General features: G+C 36.6%; 1 protein-coding gene across 3 annotated transcripts in view; it reads right to left on the bottom strand.

Moving 5' to 3' along the window:
- The window catches only part of LOC126811755 (short transient receptor potential channel 7), a 164,377-nt gene that overhangs the window by 48,553 nt on the left and 89,505 nt on the right, over positions 1–26,319 (bottom strand). For all 3 annotated transcript variants that reach the window (XM_050537642.2, XM_050537641.2, XM_050537643.2), the window contains one exon: positions 20,610–21,263. In XM_050537642.2, the coding sequence (XP_050393599.1) occupies positions 20,610–21,263 (654 nt within the window). The remainder of the gene's footprint in view (positions 1–20,609; positions 21,264–26,319) is intronic.

Genomic DNA, 26,319 nt, shown 5'->3' with positions numbered 1-26,319 from the left:
GTCTAATTAATACTTTAGAAAACATTTCAGGCCTAAAGAAAGACCTGCAATAGGCAGATTTAGCTCTTGCATAATGCATGTTTAAGTTCAAGTTTTAAATGTATTACTTTTTCTGTCTTGTCCGCAGGTTTATCTTGTAGATTTTTGTTTTGCGTGTAGTGCGGTCATCCTGCACTTACTATTAGAATTTCACAGAAAGATAATTCATCAGAAAAATATTTTATTGGTTATTTTGTTGTTACCTGTTTTTGTATATACAGTCTATAACAAAACTTTAGGGACACTTTGTAAAATTTTGATTCGATTGAAGAATTCTAAGAGCTCGTTTGTCCTAGTGGAATGAAACTTCATATATACAATCTAGAATATATATGCGCCGTCAACTGACGTTGACGTTTCATACGACGACGTCGCGGTTGATGACGTCACATCACGATCATGACGTCATCAACCAACCTGCATAATTTGGCCAATTTGAGTGAATTCGTTCACTGTTTGTAGGAAGATAAATACGATGTTTCATTCCACTAGGACAAACGAGATCTTAGAATTCGTCGATCGAATCAAAATTGTCAAAATTGAGGCAATTTCACAAAGTGTCCCTAAACTTTTGTTATAGACTGTAACTATTCTGTATATTATATGTTTCTTGATAACGTTCAAAGAACCCTCAACGGAATTAAAATTGTAATTGCTTTGCATATTATGTTTTTGTGTTTATTACTAAACTTGTTAATAAAATGACAGATTAAAGAGATTTACGCCCAACTTAATAATTACATGGGATATAAATAGAGAAAGTAAATCACATGTAGTTGTATCCATTTAGACAGGATTAATAACACTAATTATATGATATGGTCAGATAATGAAATGAAATGAAATGGGGTTTAACGTCCTACTGTTTTGCTCCGAACTGAGCTAATGAAGACGGGCATATGCCATACAGTGTGCTATGAGGGAAATTTTGCCCGGACAGCGGCACTACGGCCTACTCTTATATCGAATTCCAACTGTCAAGGGATCTTTTACGTGCATGCCAATGTGTACACGGGACCTCGGTTTTTCGTCCCATCCGAACGACTAGACAGCTGTCCTTGCCAGCACCTCCGACCTGCATCAATGACAAGGGAGAACCACGCCGGATGGTCAGATAATAAATAACAATGAATGAATAAATGAATGAATGAATGAATGAATGAATTGGGGTTTAACGTCCTACTTTTCTGCTCCAACCGGAATAATGCCGTGTGCTATGAGGAAAATTTTGAATTTAAATTTCAACTCTGAAGGGTTCTTTTACGGGCTCGACAATGTGTAGACATACGCAGGATGAGTTTTGTTCGTACATGCTTTCCGTTTTGCAACCACTGACAAGGGGTAAACCTCACCGGAAAGTCTCTAGGAACTTTCTCGGCCAACACTGGAGCCACTGCCACCCCTCTAAATAACAAGGCGCCATGGTGGCTAAGAGACTGACGCGCTGGCTTGCTAGCCCGAAAACCTCGGGTTTGCTCTGGTTTTGGCCGAGAAAGTTTATTCGGATTTCCCGGCGTGGTTTCCCCTTGTCAGTGGTGCAGGACGGAGGGCCTGACAAGGACAGGTATCTAGTCGTTCGGATGTGACGAACAACCAAGGTCCCGTGCACACATTGGCTTGCACGTAAAAGACTCCTTTGCAGATTGAATTCGATAATAAGTAGGCCGAGGCGCCGCTGTCCGGGCAAAATTTCCCTCATAGCACACTGCATGGCATATACCTGCCTTCATTAGCCCAGTCGGAGCAGAATAGTAGGACGTTAAACTTCATTTCATTTCATTTCATTTTCTAAATAACAATACTGATTATTAGTGAACTTTGCTGAAGAAAATATCATTTACTCGTTAATCCTTATTCATGTACCGGAATAATTAGGTGTGTGCTACTATTAAATAAATGAAATAAATGAAAAATATATAAAATGTCTTTATAATACTGTTTCAATACTGTTTGAATTGAATCCGCCATTATGTATCCTTCCCGTATGCTAAATTTAAATTACATAGATCTGTCCAATTGATCTAAAAACTGTAGAATTTCTCTTTGATCTTGTATGAAGGATTTCAACACATAGTATCCACAAGAAACATTATTTACAAATTATACTGGTGTGTTATTCTTCTCTTTTGATCCACACCAACACATCGTAGTGGAGGTGAATTAATCGAGAAATAATTAAATTCGTTAAGAGTGATATTTACTCCGTGTTAGAATTTACACGGAAAACGAAAGAATAATTAGTTGCCTATTTTTGTATTTAAAATGTTGAAAAGCTTTCTAAATGAACAAAAAAAAATATTATATATCTTCTTCGATATCCTGTATTAAACGCTGTTGATCTTCTGTTGTGACTAAAAATAACCTTATTTTTTACGACTATTTTTAAAAGTCCATTAGTTTATCAACTAACTGCCTGAAAGCTAAAATGACTCCAGAAATCACACCATTGTACAGAGAAGAGGAAAAGTGATGCTTTCAATTTTAGATGAATATACAAAAAAAAAAAAAAAAAAAAAAAAAATGAAGCTGTCTCTAGTTTAGGATATAAAAGTAGTTCAATCCATTTGTTTTAGTGGGTTTTTTTTGGTTTGGTTGAAATATATGATTCTTGTACAAGATCATGCACCTTTTACGGTCGTTGCGTCTGTCAGCTAATTAAAGCGGATAGTCCATTTAATAAGAAAATACATACAAGTTGCATTTGTCATGAACTATGCCATTTTTGTACTTCTCTACGGTTGTTGCGCCTGTCAGCTAATTAAAGCGGATAGTCCATTTAATAAGAAAACACACGCCGGCTGTATTGTCATTGACTATGTCATTCTTGTACAAGTCTTAGATGAGATCGAGTACTCTTTACGTACCTCAACCGGTTTTGTTTTAGTCTTTTTTGTTTGTTTGAGACATGTTATTCTTGTACGAGATCGTGCACTTTTTACGGTCGTTGCGTCTGTCACCTAATTAAAACGGATATTCTATTTAATAAGAGAACACACAAAAGCTGCATTTGTCATGAAATATGAGAATCCAGGTTGTTAGGGGCCATCTTGGTGATTGTTAAGGGGTGAATATTAGAATACGGATAAGACAAGTAAAAGAAGTTAATACACTATCAGACAGTATTGGTTGTCGTATCTGATGTAAGATGGCTCATCAACTCATCCACTTTATGACAGATACAAATCACTTTCATGAATAAAATGAAGTATGCCGACATTTTATTACTCCTATCATAATGAACATCTCCCATTGACTACACGTCTTAACAAGACGCCATCTTGGGATAATTGCAGGCTTACTGATAGAGTTATCACCCCCTGACCTTTCGCATCAACACCAGGTTGGTTGACATAACACCAATGACATAATGGCAAAACATTGCATAATTTTTACATTAAAATAAAACAAAGAATTGCTATGAAGGTTCACAAATTAATGATAAACAATAAAATTATGGAAATTTCTTTCGAAAATCGCCAGACAATCTTATTATTCAAATTAAGTTTAGTTGGCTGGTGACCTATATTTTTAATGGCTTAACCTAAACGTACAATCAAAATTCAAAGCTATGTTAACTTCATAAATGTGCAAGACATCTGTGGTTTCTATCCCCCGCGTGTACATGAGACGGGAGTTGGGGGCGCCTGTGTCCAACCTCGTGGGTTTTCGCCGGATCCCCCGGTTTCCTCTCACAGCTAAAGATCCCTACGTGTAAGCTAATTATTGTAATAAAATTGAATCATTAGTCCCGAAATGACCTAGCTTATGTCGAGTGGACGTTAAACCCTATTTCTCTCTCTCTGTTGGTTTAGAGGAAATAACTGTTACATTTTATACCCAATCAGATTACTAGCCAAGGGAAATAATCAAATGATGTTTTTCATTTTTTTTTAACCATTTATGTATGGAATCAATAGTTTCGTAGTCGGTACCCTTCATCGTACTTAGAAATCACACCGGAACCACAAATCATGTAATGACAAGATTAGGAATTTATTTCATTCAGTTGGTGTAATTGAAAACAAACTTATTACAGAAAAAAACACACGTGTTGATGTCAACATTTGATTTACTCGACAGAGTAATTGTTGTGTGTATCGGTGAAAGTGCGTTTTATTCAGTCAGTTGGAAATACTCGAGGAACCGATCGATTAATTCTGATTGAACGCGAATAAATCATCACGAATCGTGTCTTTCTATTTCCTGCCAAATTTTCTCAAGCCGAAAAATTCCGTCCATTGAGCGTGATGGGGGTCAAGGTTGCCATGGTTTGACCCCACGATACATTTTTCATTGTCCCAGCATGTGTTTAGTAATTGGTTCTTGTTCCATGTTAAACATCTGATTCGCAAAACTAAACTTACACAAGTTAATATAGTAAATATCTAAAACCATTGCCCAACGGGTTTATGCAATCGGTATTGAAATTGTTGCAAAATAATTCTTTTTGAGCCCCCCCCCCCCGATCCATTCTCTTGATTTAATATTTGTTGTTTATTTCTTGCACAATGTCTGTGTAGTTTGTCATGTCCGTGGGTTTGTCTTATCGGTTTTGTTTGCGTGTGTCGTTCTATGTACTTACTAGTATATATACATTAATACATTAAAAAGTAGCGGTGATGGGCATTACCACTCGCTTTGGGAGTTGTCAGGCTTGTATTGAGGCATTCTGCACACAAAGATCCATCTACTTCAAACTTCGGGAATAGATCTCTGCCCCGAATGGCCGTCATATCCAAAAATAGAATTCTATGTTGTAATGCGTTTTTACTCCGTTTTACATTTGCCAAATACACAAAGACCAAGTAATCCTTTTCAGTTTCATTTAATAGAAACGCAATCAATACTTCCCAAAATTCTAGAAGTAAGCTTAGTGTTTTCGACTAAAATCGCCGATTTAGGACTTAAAATGTCGGTCAACTAGCTTGGTGCCTGTTATCTGGCGGAGCTAACTGTAGACCGACAGCGTAGGTTTAGTGTGGTATTAAAGGTCGTGGGGTGGGGTGGCATCCCTTCTTGAAAAATCATATTGCGATTCCACTTGATAAATACAACCTGTTTTCCGGATAACACAGGCGTCCACAATTATTCAAAAATGTGTATCAATATTCGTAGAATATTTGTCTGAATGATAGAGACTACCAATAGTGCACCACACAGACCCTTCCGGGACTACTTGCTTTATTACCATGACGACGTTTTTATCTCAATATACCACTTTCTTTGTTATTCTTAATATTATACTTTCTTTGTTAATCTAAAGATGATTTACACGGAATCCAGATTCTAACTTCACATCAATCTTAGCAGTGTATATTGTGATAATTTCTAGATTTCAATGTATACTGTGAACTGGTTTGACCTGTCTATAAGAAACGTAATAATTATTTCAAAAATGACAATATCTACTCTGTTATAATATGATATATAACTAAGTGAACAACAACAGAATAATTTAAATGAACTGGGATTTAACGTTCTACTGTTCTGCTCTGACTTAGCTAATGAAGGCGGGCATACATTGTGCTATGACGCAGATTTTGATCGGACAGTGGATATACGGCCTACTCTTTTATATCGAATTCCAACTGTCAAGCTATCCTTAACGTGCACGCCAGTGTGTACACGAGACCTCGGGTTGTAGTCTCATCCGAACGACTATTACTTTGTCCCTTGCCAGACCCCCCCCCCCCCCGTCCTGCATCACTGACAAGGGACACCAAGCGAAAATATCCTGACGGAATTTCTCCTTTCTTTGCCAACACCGGGATCGAACACGGGACCTTCAGGTTAGCGGGCCAACGTCTTACAAACTGAGCCACGGCGGCTGCCCTCAAATTAAAAGAACTGTTAAAGATCAGTGTTTAGATGTAGATCTAGAGGCCATATAGTTGAATAGCGCTAAGCTGACCAGCTACTTGTCACTAACCCAGGTTTTCTTAACTGATAACAAGAAATGGCCTAAATCAGCCCTTAGAAACTAAAGTTTCGAAACAGACATGTAGGCTACCGGGGCACATACATAGCAATTCATATATATTCAGAAATAGACTGTCTATAAACAGTGCCTGATTTAGATGAAGAGGATCCCTAGGTTATTCCACTTACTAGACCCATCCCAATCCCCACGTTCACTACTATAGAAAGATGAAAGTATTTTATAAACACAATTGAGTGAGGCCGATCCTGATGGCTAAATCTATTTGTTAAGGCCAGCTCAATTTTCGTCAAGATCGCTGAGATGTAAATAATGTTAGGGCACATGAATGTTGGCGAGATTGTAGATTAGGTTTAAGAATTTGGGGGAGAGATCAAGTCTCCACATAAACACTGACCTAGGATGATGTAGGGTAAGCATAGTTGTTAGATCCAGGGTTAGGTTTAGGGTTGGGATTCGCGCCAGCCCTGTTTACATCTCGTGACCTTTGACCAAACTTGAAGTTGGCCTTATCAAATAGATCTAACCGATGATGATGACAGGACAAAAATGCGTGTAATGCAGAGTAAAAGATATCATAAACCTTGACCGGGGGCCTCCTAGAACTTAAGGCCCTACGCTTCAGAATGCAAGGTCTATAGGTACCAACGGCACTATCTATAATTAACTCCAATCGCAAATAGCGATTTGTTTCGTACCAATATCATCAATACACGAATGTCTATCGCTATCAGGTAAGCTTATCACGAACTTGTTTCAATAAATTCCACATACCCTTCTGTAACGTCTCCAACTATTGAATATCAATAAGCATAATATTTCTATATAGTATGGAATACGTGGAAATTAACTATTTGCAGTCTCCTCATTTAATCAGATTCCAAATCAAATCTGTCAAAGTCTCCTCGGTCTAGAGCGAAATTTGATAAATAGGATGGTAACTTATGTAACTCTGACACACAAGAAAATATATTTACTTCCACGCACTATAGCCTTAAACATCCGCCAACCATCATCATCCTCCGCTTTGCCCAGTTGTATTTAAAACACACTTTCGGCTGCAAGGGAGGGGACGGGGCCTCATAAGTGGAATATTATAGAAAATGAAATGAATTGAAATGGGTTTAACGTTCTATTGTGCTGCTCCGACTAAGCTAACGAAGACGGGGGTAGTATAGGACTTCTATATCTGTACTGATTGAACAAGTATAGAGTCGTAGTCGCTACACCAACACTACTAGCATACACGTTTCAATATAATACCGCTCTATTGTACTTTCGCGATGGACCGTGTTTTCGATATTATATTAATTTTAATTCACAAGACATTTTAACCAGGTTATTTCGGGACTCACATATGATACAATTAGGAGATAAACACTTCCTGTTCCGAATGTACTCCTACTCCTTATCACGTACAAGCTTGGGATCGACACCACGTCAATTGACTCAATGAGGTCATGATTTAAATCGCGGGCGTCATAAATGAAATGGAGTTTAACTTTCCACTGTTCTGCTCCCGCTAGGCTAATGAAGACGTCATACAGTGTAATATTTTTGGAGAAAAAAAATTCCGGACAGCGGCGCTACGGCCTACTCTTATATCGAATTCCAACTACCGGAAAATTCCGATGAACTTGGCTATCTGTTTTGAGGCACGATTAAATGCTGGCTACTGCTAATACACATAATATGATTACGTATCAACACAAACAATTTGGATGAACCCGAATGACAAATTGGTACTTTTCGATAAAGCTTCCGTACTAGTTTATGTATGAAACAACCATCCATCATAGAGAGATGGAGATTAATGTATCAACGGATGACGCAAGTTGTACGGAATTTGAAGGTTTAATACCGTATCATCAATTAGAGAGACTTCAATGAGGTCAGAAGAACAAATTATACAAATTAACGATAGACTAATGGTACAACCCAGACCGAGCTTGGGGGCCCAATACATTATCAGAAACAAAACAACATGACAATAGTACATTTATACAATTACCAAAAACTACCAGTTAAATTTTGAAAAAAACAATTAGATTGGTTTTTGTATATTTTTCGGATTCATTCCAAATATACAAAGGGGAATATATATATACTTCTATCATAGTGCATGAAATCAAACTTTATTGGTCATTCAAGCCCAATATCATAGCTTGTAAAAGAAGTTGTTGGTCTCGCCGATGATCAACATATCTTCCCCCGAAATCAGTCAGATAACTATGAATGGTCTGTGTCCCAAAGGGGTTTATCTGGTGGTCAATTAGAACAAGATAACAACATTAGTAATACGAGGATATGGTAGGTTATTAGTAGTATATTAACACGATTCACCCTGGGATGATATCAAGATAAAAGGTATCAATAGCTAAAGACCATAGGGCTAATTCATCATTATTTAATTTATCTTCCCTTGATCACCAACAGAAAAAAAATCATAGAATCAAATTGCCATTCATCAAACGAATTGTATCAATGAAGTACATCCAGTGTAATCAGTTAGCGTAACTGTTGATTTATATAGCCTCTGTTGCCTCTATTGGTGTACTTTTGAGACCCTTTACAGATCTCTGTCTCTGTTGCCTGTATTGGCTACTGAGGTTGAAATCAACCGAATTTTTTAAAACATAAAATAGATGTACTTATGAGAAGCTATACAGATCACTGCGCAGTGTCAGTTAAACCAGTAGGAGGGACAAAAGATAGGCGCACTAACCACATCAATCATTTGATAACCATTGAGAATGTTCAGTGACTTTCAATCTTAAGAACTGTTTAAAGTATAAATTGCACTATTTTGAATCAAAACAAACCGAATGGCACTTTTATAACAGTTCACTAACACCCCTCTGTGACACAATTAAACTTTTCAGACATTAGTATAATCCAAGAAGCTTCTGCTTGATGTTTCTGATTTTGTTTTTTAAATTTAAAACGGTAATTTCGGCTGTAATACACAGAAGCTTTCATGGAACAAATAACTTGTTAGTTCCGTCATGAAACGACTTGGGGCATAAAATAAAAAAGTCAGTTATTTAACTTCCATGTAGTGATTTGTTTTGCGGAGAAAGTCTCTACGTTTAAACTTTTGGGTCGACAGATAAAGACATTCAGATCTTACCATAGTCGTTCGGGTGGGACAAAAACAACAGTGACAGCACGTTAAAGACCCCATAACACTTGAAAACCGGAATAACAGTAGACAGCAGAATCTGGCAAAGACAGTGTCTAGTCATTCGGATGGTACGAAAAACCAAAACCAAGGTCCCATGTACACATTGGCGTGCTCGTAAAAGATCCCTTGACAGTTAGAAATAACAGTAGGCAGCAGAGCCACTGTCTGCTCAAAATTTCCGACATAGCACACTGCATGGTGCAAGATCGTCTTCAGTTCCGTTCCTGCAGAAAAGTAAGACATTATCCCAATTTTATTTCAACCTAATTTTAAATCTCCTTTTGGTCGGCATCAAAGAGATTTAAAAGCTTTAAGGTGCTAAAGAGAAGGAAAATGAAAATCATTCCTTCATGAATTGGCAATCCAATAAAAATCTTATCCTGTAACTTCTATTCACAAAAAACAGGCTAATTTCATTTGCATTTTATTGCCGAACAGTGGCGTTATCATGTTAAATTATTTCATTTCATATCTGATCAGCTATAACGATATCTTTGCTCTGGGATTAAAAACGGCTTTTAATACATAACCATTAAACGTAAATTACGATTCGAAGCATGGAATAACCACCGCAAACGTCTGAATTTATTACCCTCTTGTCAGAAATCAGAAATTCTGAACAGAAAAGTTGTTGATTATCTTTTTCTGTGCATCGACTGAAGCACAAGAATTGTATGGTAATAAAAACAAATAACCATATACACAATTAAATCGGAAAAATGCGAAAACCGATAAATAAGCTGGACAAGAGGCATGTTAGAGTTATTTACCGCCTTTGTTATCAATAAAGGGAATAATTTGGTTGCGCGGTGAATAAAGCGCTGATTTACTTACAAGTACATTTTATCAATTAAATCTGAAAAAGTGCGAAAACCGATACAAAAGCTGCACAATGCACAAGAGGCATGTTAGAGGGAAGAATTTGGTTGCGATGACTAAGGTGCTGGTTTACTTACATCTTATCAAGTCCGCCTCTACATTTTTCGTCACTATTTTCGATTGGTTATAGACTCAGCTCAAGACCCCTCACATTCTTCGATAGAAAATATTATCGCGAATACCAAGTTTCTTAGAAATGTCTAACTGTCATGTCACGGTTGCTAGAACATTTCCACTAATATGATAATGATATGATCCACTTCACACCTTAGTCCAAAACTTCTTAATTTCTTCCAATAACGTTGCTTTTTATTTGGTTTCCGTGAGTTTTTCAACTTAAAAAAAGCTTTCAAAAGCTGTAAACGAATCTCTTCCGTTACGAGGTTGTATCACATGTCTGTGATAAAGGGAGATAATGTACCTAAAACTTTGGTAATGTCAGACTAATCTAGCAACGGCTAGGACTGGAAACATAAGAGCAAGGTAAACAACGCCCTAAACAATGCCTATATATTGAAAGAAGCAAGGCATTGGAGAATATACCGTTGGGGATATATTTTATTGGAAGCTCGTTGGATAATGGGAGATAAATTTAGTAATCCTGATTTTATTTTGATAATATTATACAAGTCATTTATCTGAATTAAAACTTCTTTTATATATTTTAATATATTTATCCATTTACGTAATAGACCTAGATTCTATATATCTAAATCCAAAATGCGTGGCGAAACATTTCTAGGCTGTAAATTAAATGATTATGAGCTGAGATTGTATGAGAAGTGGACAGTATAAATGGCTATATAAAGATCGCGTCTCAATGGTCAACGATGGGTTACGATTGAATCGAAAAGGCGTCTAGACGAGGCGATGACAAACTTATAGAAAGTGAAATAACTGTTGATAAATAATCTTTCTGTTCGATCAACATTGAATAGAACATTGTAGTCTTGTATATCCAATATATAATCAATGTATATTGTGTAAAATAATCTATGCAATTATTGACGTCCAGACGTGTTGAAGTTGTAACAATTTCTCATGACCGATCGAAATTTACACGTTTTTCCTCTTTCTAAAAAGCGTGGTTAAATATTTAAACTGCGAAATCTCCCCTGAATTGACTGGATAAGTTTGAATTTTGAAATAATACAACGAATTCCATTTTCCTGGTAGCTAATTACTGGTATAAACGAAGCTACTTGGTTGAAGGGTGGGGGGAGAGAGAGAGAGAAATGGGGTTTAACGTCCACTCGACACAAACTAGGTCTTTTCGGGACTAACATGTAGTTTAATTTTATTTCAATAATTCGCTTGCCCGTAGGAGTCTTTAGCAGTGGGAGGAAACCGGAGGACCCGGAGAAAACCCACGGGGTTGGACAGGTAACCCTACTCCTCGTCACGTACAAGGGTCGGCTGCCGATCCTCATATGTTTTCTCCTGATCCCCCTGTTTTGTGTGGAGTGGACGATCTCTCTCTCTCTCTCTCTCTCCTTCTCTCTCTCTTTGCATCTGTCTCTCTCTCTCTGCATCTGTCTCTCTCTCTCTGCATCTGTCTCTCTCTCTCTGCATCTGTCTCTCTCCCTCCTTCTCTCTCTCTCTGCATCTCTCTCTCTCTCTCTCTGCATCTCTCTCTCCCTCCTTCTCTCTCTCTCTCTGCATCTCTCTCTCTCTCTCTGCATCTGTCTCTCTCCCTCTCTGCATCTCTCTCTCTCTCTGCATCTGTCTGTCTCTCTCTCTCTGCATCTGTCTGTCTCTCTCTCTCTCTGCATCTGTCTCTCTCTCTGCACATCAAAAAGTCTCCTTAAACACACAAAATCGCTGTCGTGAGAAGAGAGCGCGGGCCATCTTCTCCCTTTGTCATAATAAAAACAAAATAAGTTGTGATGTGAGTTTACAAAGATATGATGGATTGGCAATTTCGTAACCTTGGAATTCTCTGCGGACAATATGTACAAGCCTGCCATACTAGTATTCACTGAATGCAGATTAATCTGTTAACTAAATTGAGTTGATTTTAAACTGTTATACTAATACTCATTGAATACAGATTTAACTAGATTGAGTTGATTTTAAACTGTTATACTAATACTCATCGAATACAGATTTAACTAGATTGAGTTGATTTTAAACTGTTATACTAATACTCATTGAATACAGATTGATGATTTAACTAGATTGAGTCGATTTTAAACTGTTATACTAGTACTCACTGAATACAGATTTAACTAAACTGAGTTGATTTTAAATTGTTATACTAGTACTCACTGAATATAGATTGATCATTTAACTAGATTGAGTCGATTTTAAACTGTTATACTAGTACTCACTGAAATATTGATCTATTAACTAGACTGAGTTGATTTTAAACTGTTATACCAGTTCTCACTGAATACAGATGTTAATCCGACCTGGATATAATTTTGTTTTTTTATTATTTGTTATTAATCAATTTGAATACATTTTAAGGTGGCTAAGCCGTTGAAAGTTAGATATTGTCCGTAAAATGCCATCGACGATCAGTAGCTTTAGAGAATACAGGCCGGTGTCGACCGAAAGAGTTCCTGTGGTTGGAAAAGTATGTAGTCGGTCGGATGGAACGATAAATCGAAATATATATCCTTGCACTCGTTCATATGTGTAAAAGAACAGTTGCCAGATGAAAATCGATAAAATGCCGCTGTCCGGGCAAAATGTCCTTAATAGCACACTGCATGACGTATGGCCGTCGTCATTAGCAGACTCGGTGCACAACAAAAGGACGTTAAACCACATTTCTTTCCATTTCCAGTGGACTCATTATTTTGTTATATATGCCAGAGGGATGAAATGCCTCTATCTGGGCAAAATGTCCTTAATAGCACACTGCGTGACGTATGTCCGTCGTCATTAGCCGACTCGGTGCACAACAAAAGGACGTTAAATCACATTTCTTTCCATTTCCAGTGGACTCATTATTTTGTGATTGCTAGATGGAATTTCATCAAATGCCTCTTTTTGAGCAAAATGTCCTTTATAACACACTGCATGGTGTATGCCGTCTTCATTAGCCGAATTGCTGCATAACAAACGGAGGTTAAACCACATTTATTTCGATTTCCATTGGACTCCTTATATTGTGACTGACGTTGATCTATATGGAAAACCATGGCTGTTCCTTAGAAACCTCATAACTCGTTTGATTGAACAGCAATAACAAAGGTCAAACAGGCATGGCTGACCCCTTTTATTCCGATGAAATAGAGATCACATCCCACAAATACCAAACACCAAGGACCTGTAATTTCTGTCTGATATTGTCATGCTAATTGAATTTTGTCACCGACTATTTCTTTTTCTATCTTGAGATGGTGAACGCAATTAAAATTTACTGGCACGTCTGTCTTCTCCTGACAACAACTTCCAGAATATGGTTCCAGGGCACCAATCTCAAATACAATATCATCCTGTAAATTGAATTTGCATGCTTCTATTACCACTCGATTTATTCACCATGTAAAATGGCGTATTAGTTGAAGTTCTTCTTTTATAAAAACAAAATAAACAACGCAAAAACAACAATTATTGAACAGGTTAAATCATGAAAGACCGTTCTACACCCTTTTTTTTCAATTCCCTTCTACTTCACCCAAGATTGTACTTTCGCTTCGTTTATTCCATCACACAGAGATTTGCAATGAAAAAGATAAAATATAGAAATCTGAAATATTTAATTAAAAGTTCTGTGATTCAATAGACAACAATAAAATGGCTACAACCCCAATCTACTAACGTCTGTCCCGCTAAACACCAACCGATAAAGACCCACAAGCGAATTAATTTAAATAAAATTGTACCATAAGTTAGTCCCAAAATAACCCTCTGGACATCCCCCCCTCCCTCTCTTAGGGAGAATAACGGTGGATTGAAATATTCAACAAAATTCTATTAAATCGTTCTATCTTTCAGACAATTAAGGAGTCAAAGGTAAATTACTGACCAATAACTCTCTCTCCCCCCTCCCCCACCCTATCTCCCCCGCCCCTCTCTCTCTCTCTTCGGAAGAATAACGGTGGATAAAATATTCAACAATATTCTATTAAATCATTTTATGTTTCAGACAAGTAGTCGACGATAAATTACTGACCAATTTTGGATTGAAACTACGTGTGTATATGTATCAGAGAGAGAAAGAGAGAGTGAGAGAGAGAGAGGGAGAGGGAGAGAGAGAGGGGAGTTAAAGTACATTCGACACAAACTAGGCCATTTCGGGACTAACATATGGTTCAATTTTATTTCCATTATTGGCTTGTGTGTAGGGTTCTTTAGCTGTGGGAGAAAACCGGAGGACCTCGAGAAAACCCACGAGGCTGGACAGGCGACCTTATTCCTTGTCATGTACAAACGGGGAAACCACGCCGGTTGACTCAATGACATACTTTATGATACAGTGCGCACGTGCTAACCATTCAGCCCCCCACCCCGTATATGTATCAGTACAAACAAGCGGATCTATAAACGATCACAAAATGGCTGCTATGTAATTTGTACAGTGCATTTTATTAAAACAAATAAACTATCTATATCATCCATCGCCTTAACTATTGTTTATTTGTATTGCCTTCTAAACGAGGGTTGTGGTTCTCATCATAGAAGAACAGCATCTGATCAAAATTTGTATAAGTCGTGGGTGTGTCTATTGGAATAAGTTCCACCAACGTTATAAAACACAGAATATCTTGAAATACACACCGCCCACATTTCGGTGCCAATTATTCCATTTCCCTCAAATAAATTGGAAATCACGATGCCGAATTCAGATATTTAAGTTTTTTCGTGGTTCTGTTTTCTTAAACGTGAATATCTTTTACACATTCCATCACTTTTATCTAAGTTCAGCTCCAACAATTCCACATCTAGTTAGCGTTTTGAAGATTAGATAACGAGATAAATAGATTCTAAATGATCAAAACGCTACCGATACTTCAGAGAGGTTTTTTTCTGCTTCTTTAGAAAGTGCGCTATATCAAAGTTAACTCCAACTTTACAGAACATTTTTCTTTTTTTTATCAAAATATTATTGTATTAGAGGTTTGATATGTATTTCAATGGCTATATTTATCAAAATATTATTGTATTAGAGTTTTGATATGTATTTCAATGGCTATATTTATGTATTAGCAAAACATTATGTTTCTTTTTTATCTATTGAAGCTGCATATCTTGAAATAGTTCTGCCTTGTGAATCACATCCCATCTAATTAACTTTATTAAAGGCACTGGTCTTCTTCTAAGGGATTTTAATTCCTTGAGAGAGAGAGAGAGAGAGAGAGAGAGAGAGAGAGGCACACACAGACACAAACTAGGCCATTTCAGGACTAACATATGGGTCAATTTTATTTCAATAATTCGCTTGCGCGTAGGGGTCTTTAGCAGTGGGAGGAAACCGAAGGACCCTGAGAAAACCCACGAGGTTGTACAGACGACACTACTCCTTGTCACGTATAGCCGGGTAATCGAAACCACGCCAGCTGACTCAATGACAGACCTTATGATACAGCACGCACGCGCTAACCATTCTGTCATCCACCCTTACCCCTTCAGGAGAGTTCTAATTGATCTGTTATAATTAAACTCACATCAGATTGGTTTTAATTTGGAAAATGAAATATATTTTATGTTTATTTAAAATAATTAATCGACCAAGTCAAGTTCATGAACTGACCATGCCGTCATTACAACCATCTTTGAATTGCAACTTCATATCAAAACTCGAAGTCCGTCAATCGATACGCAATTATCCAAAGTATAAGCATGCAAAATTTTATGCCTGTCGTACACGTATTAGCTGAGCCATTGGACTTTTTATAAAGAGTGTCGCATTAAGAAGAAGAAGATTACCAAATGTATAAAAATAGTTTCAGCTTCCAAAATAGAATGTTTTCTATGGGTGGGATGGCCTAGCGCTCTAGAGTATCCCGCTTCGAGCTCTAAATGGCCGGTCACCTCTGGCCTGCTGTCATGGTTCCGATCCCTAGTGACTTGAAGATAGTGTCGGCCTCTCAACCTCGTGGGTTTACCCCGGTTTGACCCCATAGGAAAGACCCCCATGCTTTCGTTGAATATACTAATATAAGATAATTTTCTGCGATATCACATTCGATGGAGGCGGATGTTAAACATGGTCTGAAGGGAATTCACACTAACTCCAGCATGATAAATTGGATTTAGTTGTGGTCTGTAAACTATACCACAATTGATGATACTTATAGGATACTTTTAGAATGCAATACGTGAGGATTTGTATATTTTTATAGAAGTTAAGCCTTTTAGCAAGGAAAACAAAACAGGCGTATTCTAAGTAAATTGTCAATTAAGGGGATGAACGATAAATCATTAGTTTCAATTCTATTTGTCTTTTTCTAAACTATCAATAAATTCACAGATGCACAAGTATTTGTCTTTTTCTAAACCATCAATAAATTCACAGATGCAAAAGTATTTCTCTTGGATAGTAAATCGTTTAAAACTAATTCCCATTTTGTTTTTTTAAGAGTGCAAGGTCAGTCTTCCTTAGATAATTACATTGCTGATTTTAAGTGATGTAACGGAATGTATACGACAACAGCTGAAAGTGATGCTAAGAGTTCTTGTTTTTATTCAGACTCAAGAATGTGATTATCGCCCACCCTAATTCACTCTCTAGTCTTGGAGTGATGGATTCTAATCACCATCCACGCTTTAACTTTTTTATGTTCAAAATATTTATCTTTATGTACAAAGATAAGAATAGGGTTTTAATGGAGAAGATATTAAAGCTATTTTGCCGGTTTTTTCTCTTTAATTAATAACACCAGTTGGATGTAAATATTCATTTAGCCCATAATTAAAGAGATCCAAATGTGTATTTGTGCTTTGGGAGGAAAATCATTTAAAAGCTTTAGATCAATGAAACTTAGAATGTTTAAGAAAATGCGGATCGTTAGCAAAAAATTCTTAACTGTAAATTGATGATTCGATGAATACATGTGCAACCAAAAAGATTACTGAATGTTTCAAAGTTTTAAGATTTATTTTAAAAATGTGATGTCACGCCATCTGTTTCGAATCAGTGTGAGTTGAACATGAATATCAATATCGATAATACTTTAAACTTTACTGAAATTACATCTTCTATCGAGGGATGAAAGCCTAAAATTGATAGACCCTTTTTTAATATCAAATCTCATATTAACTTTAAATATTAATTCAATCCATGATGGTTTATTGTATAAGGACATGTTTCCATATAGTCGTTTAGTGTGTATGATTGTTTGCGACCACTTCTTGACGTTAATGGACATATTACGTCAAAGAAGTGATAATGCAATCGCAAACAGATCGTGAGAGGAGGTATGAAATCCAGAAATGTCATTATCATGTAGCTGTCAGTTTAGTTTTTTTTTCATAATTTCGATGACGACAAGTAATACAAAATTTTCACTATGTGTTTTAATCAGATTCGTTGTTTTTATGTAAAAGATGGGTTGGGTGGTACAGTGGTTAAACGCGTGCGCGTGAAATAACAAGGTCTGTCATTGAGTCAAGTGGCGTGGTTTCCATTTTCCGCTTGAACGTGACAAGAAGCAGGGTCGCCTGTCCAATCGCGTGGGTATTCTCAGGATCCTCCTGTTTCCTCCCACTTCTAAATACCTCTACGCGCAAGCGAATTATTGAAATAAAATTGAACCGTATGTTTGTTCCGAAATGACAAAGTGAGTGGACGTTAAACCCCATCCGCATGCTACCAAAGGGCGCCCCTCCCCTCCCCCGCCTAATAATAATAACTTCAAATGCTCACATATAATAATCAAATAATAAAATAAATACGCCACGATTAAAAGAGACGATTTTTCACCATAACGTTCGTGGATTCTCAGCTAGTTGTGGTATTGGTATTTTGCCAATCAGCAAGTCATTATGTTAAATGTAGTTTTCATTCAATCAATCTTGAAACAGTTTATTGTTTGATCTGATGAAAAACAAATCTCCTTAAATCAATTGTATTCTGTGTTATATTCTGTTCTAAAGGTTATCGTTGCTAAATTCAGACATTTTCTAGACATCGATAACACATCGGACTTCATATTTTTTGCTCTTAATTCCAACTTTTTTCTCAGAACTGAATTCATCAAATCGACAAATGAAGTTTAAAAAGCGTGGACCTGTCCCGCCTATCTGTTACACAGGGATCGATGCTTAAAGGTCATGAAATCAGTGGAGACGTTAAAAAGTCGATAGATTACAAATCGTGAGATGTTGCAGGTTTAATTATGGACAATAATTCGCGGATAAAATAGAAAGTGATAGTACGGGATCCCCAGAGAACAGGGAAGGGAGATTAACAATACAATGGATAATATTACTTTTACACTTTAAAACGTTTTTCTGTTCTAGTCACTAGAGTATTTTATTTCCTTTTGAGTATAGATTATAGAAAGATGGTTTGCAAGGCAAAATGTCAAGTGTGCTTTAGGTACCAGAAATAAATTTGGTACTGCAACACGTTGACGATATACTGTGGACTTTTTGTGGGGCGGTGGTGGAGATGGGGACTTGGTGTAATGAGGAAAGGTGGGCTGGTGGTGGAGATGGGGGCTTCGTGTAATAAAGAAAGGTGGATTGATGATGGAGATTGGGGCTTGGTGTAAGGAAAGGTGGGCTGGGGGTGGAGATGGGGGCTTGGTGTAATAAATAAAATAAAGGTATTTTGCCACATTAGAATTCTTCTTGCTGACGAACACGGACCTTCTGAAATATCATAGCTGGTCGTGCTGGTTATAAGCCTTATACTACCTGGCTGTAAAATTAAGTTGCCTATTCTTTATATTCTATTCATTATCTAATACTAAAGTGATTTCAAAATGCACAACTAGAAACACGACATTAATACGCAAGCCATGACGTCATGATATAATAATTTCTGTTCATAAATAGATGTAATATGTGTTACTCGATACAGTGCCTTTCTTTCTGTATATTCGCACAGCCACGTTTTTACAGTGTAGCTTTTCATAGCATGAGCACACGGTTTTCTTTTTATAAACAATTACTGTCAGTTACCCCAATGACGTCACGTCACCTTAATTTGTCTTTCTGTGTATTCACACAGCCACGTATTTACAGGGTGCGGGGTAGCTTTTCATGGCATGTGCACACCGTTTTCTTTTCATAAACAATTGCTGTCAGTTACCTTAATTTGACTTTCTGTGTTTACAGTGTGCGGGGGTAGCTTTTCCTAGCATGAGCACACGGTTTTCTTTTCATAAACAATTAATCAGTTACCCCAGTGATTTCACGTCACCTTAATTTGTCGAAATAATTTGTATTTTGGGTTGTTGATTTCTTAAACTGTTTTAATATTAGGTAATGAGTAAAATACAAACAGATGGCAATGTTTGGATTTATTCTTTAGATTTTAGATGTAACTGCACATTGCAATATATGGGTGTATCGGTAATACCCTCCTACAGTGAGCCACTACGGGACCGTCGCAAATTTTCACACTTGCGGCCAAACGGATAACCCATGGATAAATCTTGAAATCTATCCGCTAACCTACGGAGTAAGAAAATGTTGACTTATTTCCGTTCATAATTCAATATTAAAGGAGCTAAATCTCTAACTCAATATTTTCTATAATATTTGAAGTTAAAAACACGATTTAGAATTCAATATTGGTCAATTTCAATCAATATTGATGTTATTGTCTTGTGAAAATATAGGATCCTAATATCCAATATTTAAGACACATTTCATAATCAGTACACGAGTCGTGTATTCTATGGTTTTGGGTGCCATTTGGAAGTAATTAGTAATGGCTGATTCACAAACAACAACATAATAAATGAAATTGCGTAAAAACCATTATAGAACCATTATATTCTATTTCAAGGTTCCATAAAATACAGCCATGCCCCCTTTAAATAACCGACATTTAATTTATCATTTTCTATCCATGGTGCGGTTCAACCCACCCACATAGTTCCGCGGGATTTTCATTTTGACGTAAGTATTGAACTTTTTCGACGGTCCCATATACATGTAGCTGCAGGGTTATTGATTGAAGCTAAAGTATGTAAAAAAAATTGCGTAATATCAAAACATTAAGGAAGAGTTTTATGTACCACTGCTTATACTAATGACTTTTAAATCTGATATAAAAAAAATAACATTTTTAGTAATTACTCAGTGATTTTCAAAATATTTGTGGGATTTCTTTTCTCATGAACTATCTTTTTTGGATTATAATAATATGGTTCTAAAATAAACCATAATGGATTGAAAGAAAGATGTCAAAAACACATACTTGTGATTTATCGGGGTAATAATGAATAGAGAACAACGCATTATATGGTGATGAAAATATCATTAATATGGAAGCGTATAAGGGTCAACAGAGCGATAGGTACCGCTATATTAATTTGTGATTTTACCTTTGAAAAGACCATTTTTGCAAAGGTAATTGAATAAACGCGCTATGCTGTATGCTGTCATTTCGTTTTGGACCCTTATACGCTTCCATACATTAACCACATACAAATCTCTTACCTTAAATTCTTTTTCCACTTCTTGTAGCTTCATCATCTCTTGTCTCAATTCAAAGGTGTTCATAATAGGATCTGGACTAGATAGAGCCATATAAGCCGGGCTAGCAAGTGCCCGATAAGCATTTAATCGAGATCTGGATCGCTTTAACGAATCGTAATTTTGCTTAGTAACACAATCAGCACATGTACACGATATAGGATGAGGTTTAGGAATGGTATGATTCCTCGATATGAACATTTGGATTATTTCATGATTATTGTAATGTGCTGCAAGAATAAGCGGAGTAATATCCGGCGGAAACTGACTCTTTTCCTCCGTCCTGAAAAAGGCATCACCACCTCCCATTCTCTTTAACTTCACTTCCCCGGCCATAAAATTCGGGTGCTCGATAATGGTTTTCACTATTTTCACGGCACCTTTACTGATGGCATGAAGTAAGGCCTCGTCAATACAGTTAAAACTCAAGTTATCCAAGAGAATTTCTATTACATCCATCTTTTCACTGTCGATAGCCAGATGTAAAGCATTGCGACCCATATAATCAACACAGCCAATATTCAGGTTCGATTCCACTCGATCTTCCAGGCACATCCGCACCACGCCTACATCACCTAGATAGGCGGCATTCAGAAACACTCGTTCCTCGTCAGTCAACTGAAAAGAAAATTGTTGCGTAATCAATGTAAACAAAGAGGACTACTGTGTGAAAGTAGGAGGAAAGCGTCTATTTAATTAAATATAAAAGCATGAGAGCGTCTAATCAATTAAATATAATTTAATAGGTCAGTTTGTTTTTCTAAGATGATCTAATCAAAAGAGGTTCTTATATTATTTCAGTATCCAGGTGGGGGGTTGGATGGCTTAGTGGTTAGCACGTCTGCGCTGTATCATTAAGTCTGTCATTGAGTCAACTGGCGTGGTTTCGAATCCATGGTTGTACGTGACAAGGAGTAGGGTCGCCTGTCCAACCTCGTGGGTTTTCTCCGGGTCCCCCGGTTTCCTCCCACTGCTAAAGACCCCTACGCGCAAGCGAAATATGGAAATAAAATCGAACCATATGTTAGTCCCGAAATGACCTAGTTTGTGTCGAGTGGACGTTAAACCCATCTCTCTCTCTCTCTCTCTCTCTCTCTCTCTCTCTCTCTCTCTCTCTCTCTCTCTCTCTCTCTCAGTATCCAGGTATTAGTTCTGGGGATCTGAGACGGTTGAAATTTAACTATTACTAGTAATAAATCTGTATGATTCAATGGTTGTAGACGTTTCTACTTTCAATTTACGAGTTAATCAAATGTATTAATTGTTTTTGAAAGAGGTTCATGAACGGTCCTGAAATAAGAAAACAGTAGACCAGTCATTGGAGTTTAGAGAAAAGAGTTTAATTTAACCGACACAAAATAATAACACTATGTTTTTGATGATGATCTTTAAGATAGAATTTGAAAAATCTTATTGCAAAGAATGGGTCGATAAAAATCGCCTGTCCAACCTCGTGGGTTTTCCCTACATCTTCCGATTTCTTCCCACTGCAAAAGTACCCTACAATATTGGCTAATTATTAAGTTCTAGTTTGTGTCGAGTAGAAATTGAATCCCATTTGTGTATGTCGTATTTTGGACAATCTGTAGTGATGATTTACATGCACGGCCTGTTTTTAATGAATACTTTTTCTTATAATAACAAAACAATATCTACATATGACGAACAAATATATGAAATACCTATAGGTAGTGCTATAGGTATTGACCGACTTTCACCAGGGAAATGAAGCATACTAAACTTAGGCTGTCTGTCTACAGACACTAAGCTAGTTGACCGACATTTTAAGTCATAAATCAACGATTTCAGTCAAAAACACTGAGTGTAGTTCGAGAATTTTGTTACGTATTTATTCTGCTTCAATTTAATGGAATTGACAAAGTTTATTTTGTCTTTGTGTGTATGACAAATTGTAGAAACCCATTACAAAACAGAATACAAATTTTTGGATATGGTGGTCATCTAGTACAGAGATCTATTCTTGAAGTAAGAACTAAGTGATTCTCTGTGTGCAGAATGGGAAATAAAGTTCAAAATATTTAACATATTTTTTGGTAGATTTTAAGTGTAGGTAACATCATATGACACCTGTTTTATATTGGGCATGCTTCCCAAATAAATGAAGTCATCAGCCGATTGGTGGAATAAAAACAAATGACTCTCATATCTTTAAAAACATTTTTTACCATCTAAATGCAGATTTTAACAGCTTAATCTGATTTGAATTTACAAAAATATCAATACCACTAAGTAATTTTGCTTCAATTTGCTCCACCTGTGCCAGTCTATACATATTTAATGTGCCCCGTAACATTCGTTCAAGAGTTAAACGAACAAACTATGAATAATCACCAAAATGCTAAAACCAATCTTTCCGCGAGCCTCTTCCTGTGTATTTAAACAGTTCTGGGTCGCCACAACCATTTTCAGATCTAACAAGCATCCTTGTTTTCAGTCGAATGGGTGTAGGAAAAAACTTAATTGCTAATGCACAAACATAGAACAAGTTATCTTTTGATGTGAATCCCCAAGAAACGCTATCATTGCAATCAGAATAAATCATATTTTCTACAAATACAAACCCAGTAATTTGTTTTTCCATGGCGATAGTTCATTGACCAATTACACCCTTGAAAATTCCATTTCCACAAAAAATCACTCTAACGTGTCGAAAAGATTTTGTAATTTCATCAATATCATTTCGCCGAATTTTTTTTTATTTTATAAATCTAGTTATGTGGTAAGTAAATGTTATATTTGCTTTTTATTTCATTTCGTATCTTTTGACATCTAACGTTAAACTCTTCTCATGTCTATTGAAGTAAACTTTCCGCGACTTTTCCAATCGCCAATCAATATTTTTCATCAAGTATTATTTCTGTATATCAAGACATGTCAAACTTTCACATTCGATTACGTGGCATTTGATTTAACATTTTGAAATATCGCCAACTTGTAGCTCAGTAGCTTGTTGTTTTAAGACTTCTCGTTACAGATTTATTCAAAGATATTTTAAATCTTGTCAAATCAAATGATGATATGTTCGATTTGGAGTTACTGCTATAAACTCTTAATTCAATAAAGTAAAATGGCTTACAAACTACTTGTATACATTACTTTAAAACTGTTTAAATTTAATCAAAACTTAAAATTCAAATAACGAATTTACTGCAGCAGAACTGCAAGAGTCGGCAATATGACATTTAATTTCTTGCAATGTACTTCGGTCACGTAAAACATTTGTTTGGGAAACCATAGTGCCGAATCGTTTCGCATTTCCATGTTTTCACTTCATTTTAAGTATTATGTCTTACATTGCGACCCATGACTATATTTATTGAGCATTAACTTGTTAAGATTTGCTGTCTTCACACTCGTTCAATAATAATAACAGCAGATTTTCAATTGGGTTTAATTTAAAGATGGGTAATTCTCGTTTTGACAATAACCCATCTCCTTTTTGGCGCCAGAACTCACGCTAACACGTCTAAATTCTTGCATTACATTATCGATTGTGAGGGCATGTATACATGTAAAGTGTTCCATATTTATTTATAGTAGTTATTATCAGTAAACGCCAACTAAAAATAATGGAGAGAAGACATTTGGGAGCTATTTATGAAGGTGGTTAGTCTAGGCTGTTGCCCTTTGATTCAATTGGAACAAATGATATTTGTATATCGGACGAACTAATGTACCTATGTTGATTCATGTATGTAAATTTGGAGAAATTGCTAAATGAAATGAAATGAAATGAAATGGGGTTTAACTTCCTACTTTTTTGAACTGATTGGGTTAATGAAGACATACAGTGTTATAAGAGAAATGTTTCCCGGACAACGGCACTACGGCCTATACTTAATTCGAATTCCAATTGTCAAAGTTTCTTTTATGTGCACACCAATTGAAGAAATTGCGCCAAGTCTTTTTGCAAGGGCGGTGGCATTAGACAAGGTATAATTTATATATTCCCCATTTCCTGGCAAGTCTGTAGTTTGCACAAGGAATCTAGTTTTTCAAACTGGGAATAAAAACTTAGTGCTTTCACTATCGCTGCCACATTTCAATTTTTACGCCACAATGCTGCATCACGTTTTCATTAGCCAAGTCAGCGCAGAAAAGTAGGACGTTAAACCCTATTATATCTCAGTTCCTTTACCGCGTTGCCTTTATGAATAAATGTATTTTTAACTTTGGGTACTATTCTTGCAATCACGGTTTCTGACAAATATCTTTGATCCAGAAACACAAAACTTTGCACATAGTTTCTTATTAACGTATTTGATACATTTAAACAACAAAAGTTTTATAAGGGGCTTTATTTTAGTTAAAATAAGGCGAACAGTTTTGAGTAAATTCTTAAGTCTGAGAATGCTTTGTGTCTGCCATTGAGTGATGTGGCGTGGTTTTGATTCCCCGCATGTACGCGACAAGGAGTAGGATTGCCTGTACAACCTCGTGGGTTTTCTTCCACTACTAAAGACCCGGACGAATTATTGAAATAAAATTGAACAATATGTCATTCCCTAAATGATCTAGTTTGTGTCGAGTGGACGTTAAACCCAATTACTCTCTTTCTTTTAAAAGACATCCTTTCAGAAACAAAAACTCAGTAGTTTAAAATTGTAATTATTTGAGAGTAGCCAAGGCTCGGAATTGGATTGGTCACAGATCGGAAGTATACTACTGACGTCATGTTAAGTCCTAATTATCTAGCAAAACGACTACTCTGAAGTAGGATTGGACCAATAGGGGTATGCCAATTTTTAACGATAAGCCGTAAACCGCATCTTGAGATTCATTCCTCGACCAATCTAGGCCGTAATGATCAATCAAGCTCGTTTACTTTAGGCAAAATTTTCTACGATATTCATTTATTCATCATGTATTATTGTCCGAAAGCGGGTTGTTCTCGAGCTAGAACTGTCGTCAAAGTAATTCCAAAAATTCGTCTGACTGAGTCCGAACCGTCGTGCTACCTCTGTAATTAGTACTAAGCTACTCCCCGAACACAGCCACTTGACCTGATTAATCCAAACACACGTTGTTTACCAAACAAGGTATTAATATTTATCCTGTAGTGGGGATAAGGTCAAAGGTGGGCGTCAAACGTAACAATGGTTTCTAATTGGCTAAAAGTAGCGAGGTACTTTTCAAATAGGTTGATGATTGGGCGGGTTGGCTACTCATGTTTCCTCGGTAAACAGACTGGTCAACATCTTCACCTTAGGATCGTGTGGTGATGAATAGATACATTGAGGCAATAGGTCAAGATTCTATTTAAACTGATTACAACTATTTAGTTAGAGAGTGTAATACAATAAACCTTGTGATGATGAACTTACAGATCGTATCATTAAGCTATTGCTAACACAGGGTAAAATTTGGTTAAGTGCAAAACAGGCGCCCAATTCTAAATTCTTATTTCATTTGTGTTGGCGGTAAACGGGGAATTTGAACACCATAACAGTCTCCACGTACAACAATCAAGGACTGATTCACACATATTTCTTTTCTAAACCAATATCTCTGATGTCTCAAATGTTATATCTAATAGTTCCTTCATTAACCCACCGGGGGATAAATTCCTAGCCAAGAGCCGCAAAAGTGAAAAAGCGACAACGGTTCCATCCAGTAGCTGGAATTAAGACCGATTGTTCTTGTTACAAAAGTT

The sequence above is a fragment of the Patella vulgata genome, chromosome 2, assembly GCF_932274485.2.
Source record: "Patella vulgata chromosome 2, xgPatVulg1.2, whole genome shotgun sequence".
Classification (NCBI taxonomy): domain Eukaryota; kingdom Metazoa; phylum Mollusca; class Gastropoda; family Patellidae; genus Patella; species Patella vulgata.
The sequence above is the reverse complement of the archived record's forward strand: the minus strand, read 5'-3'. Positions and strand labels throughout refer to the sequence as shown.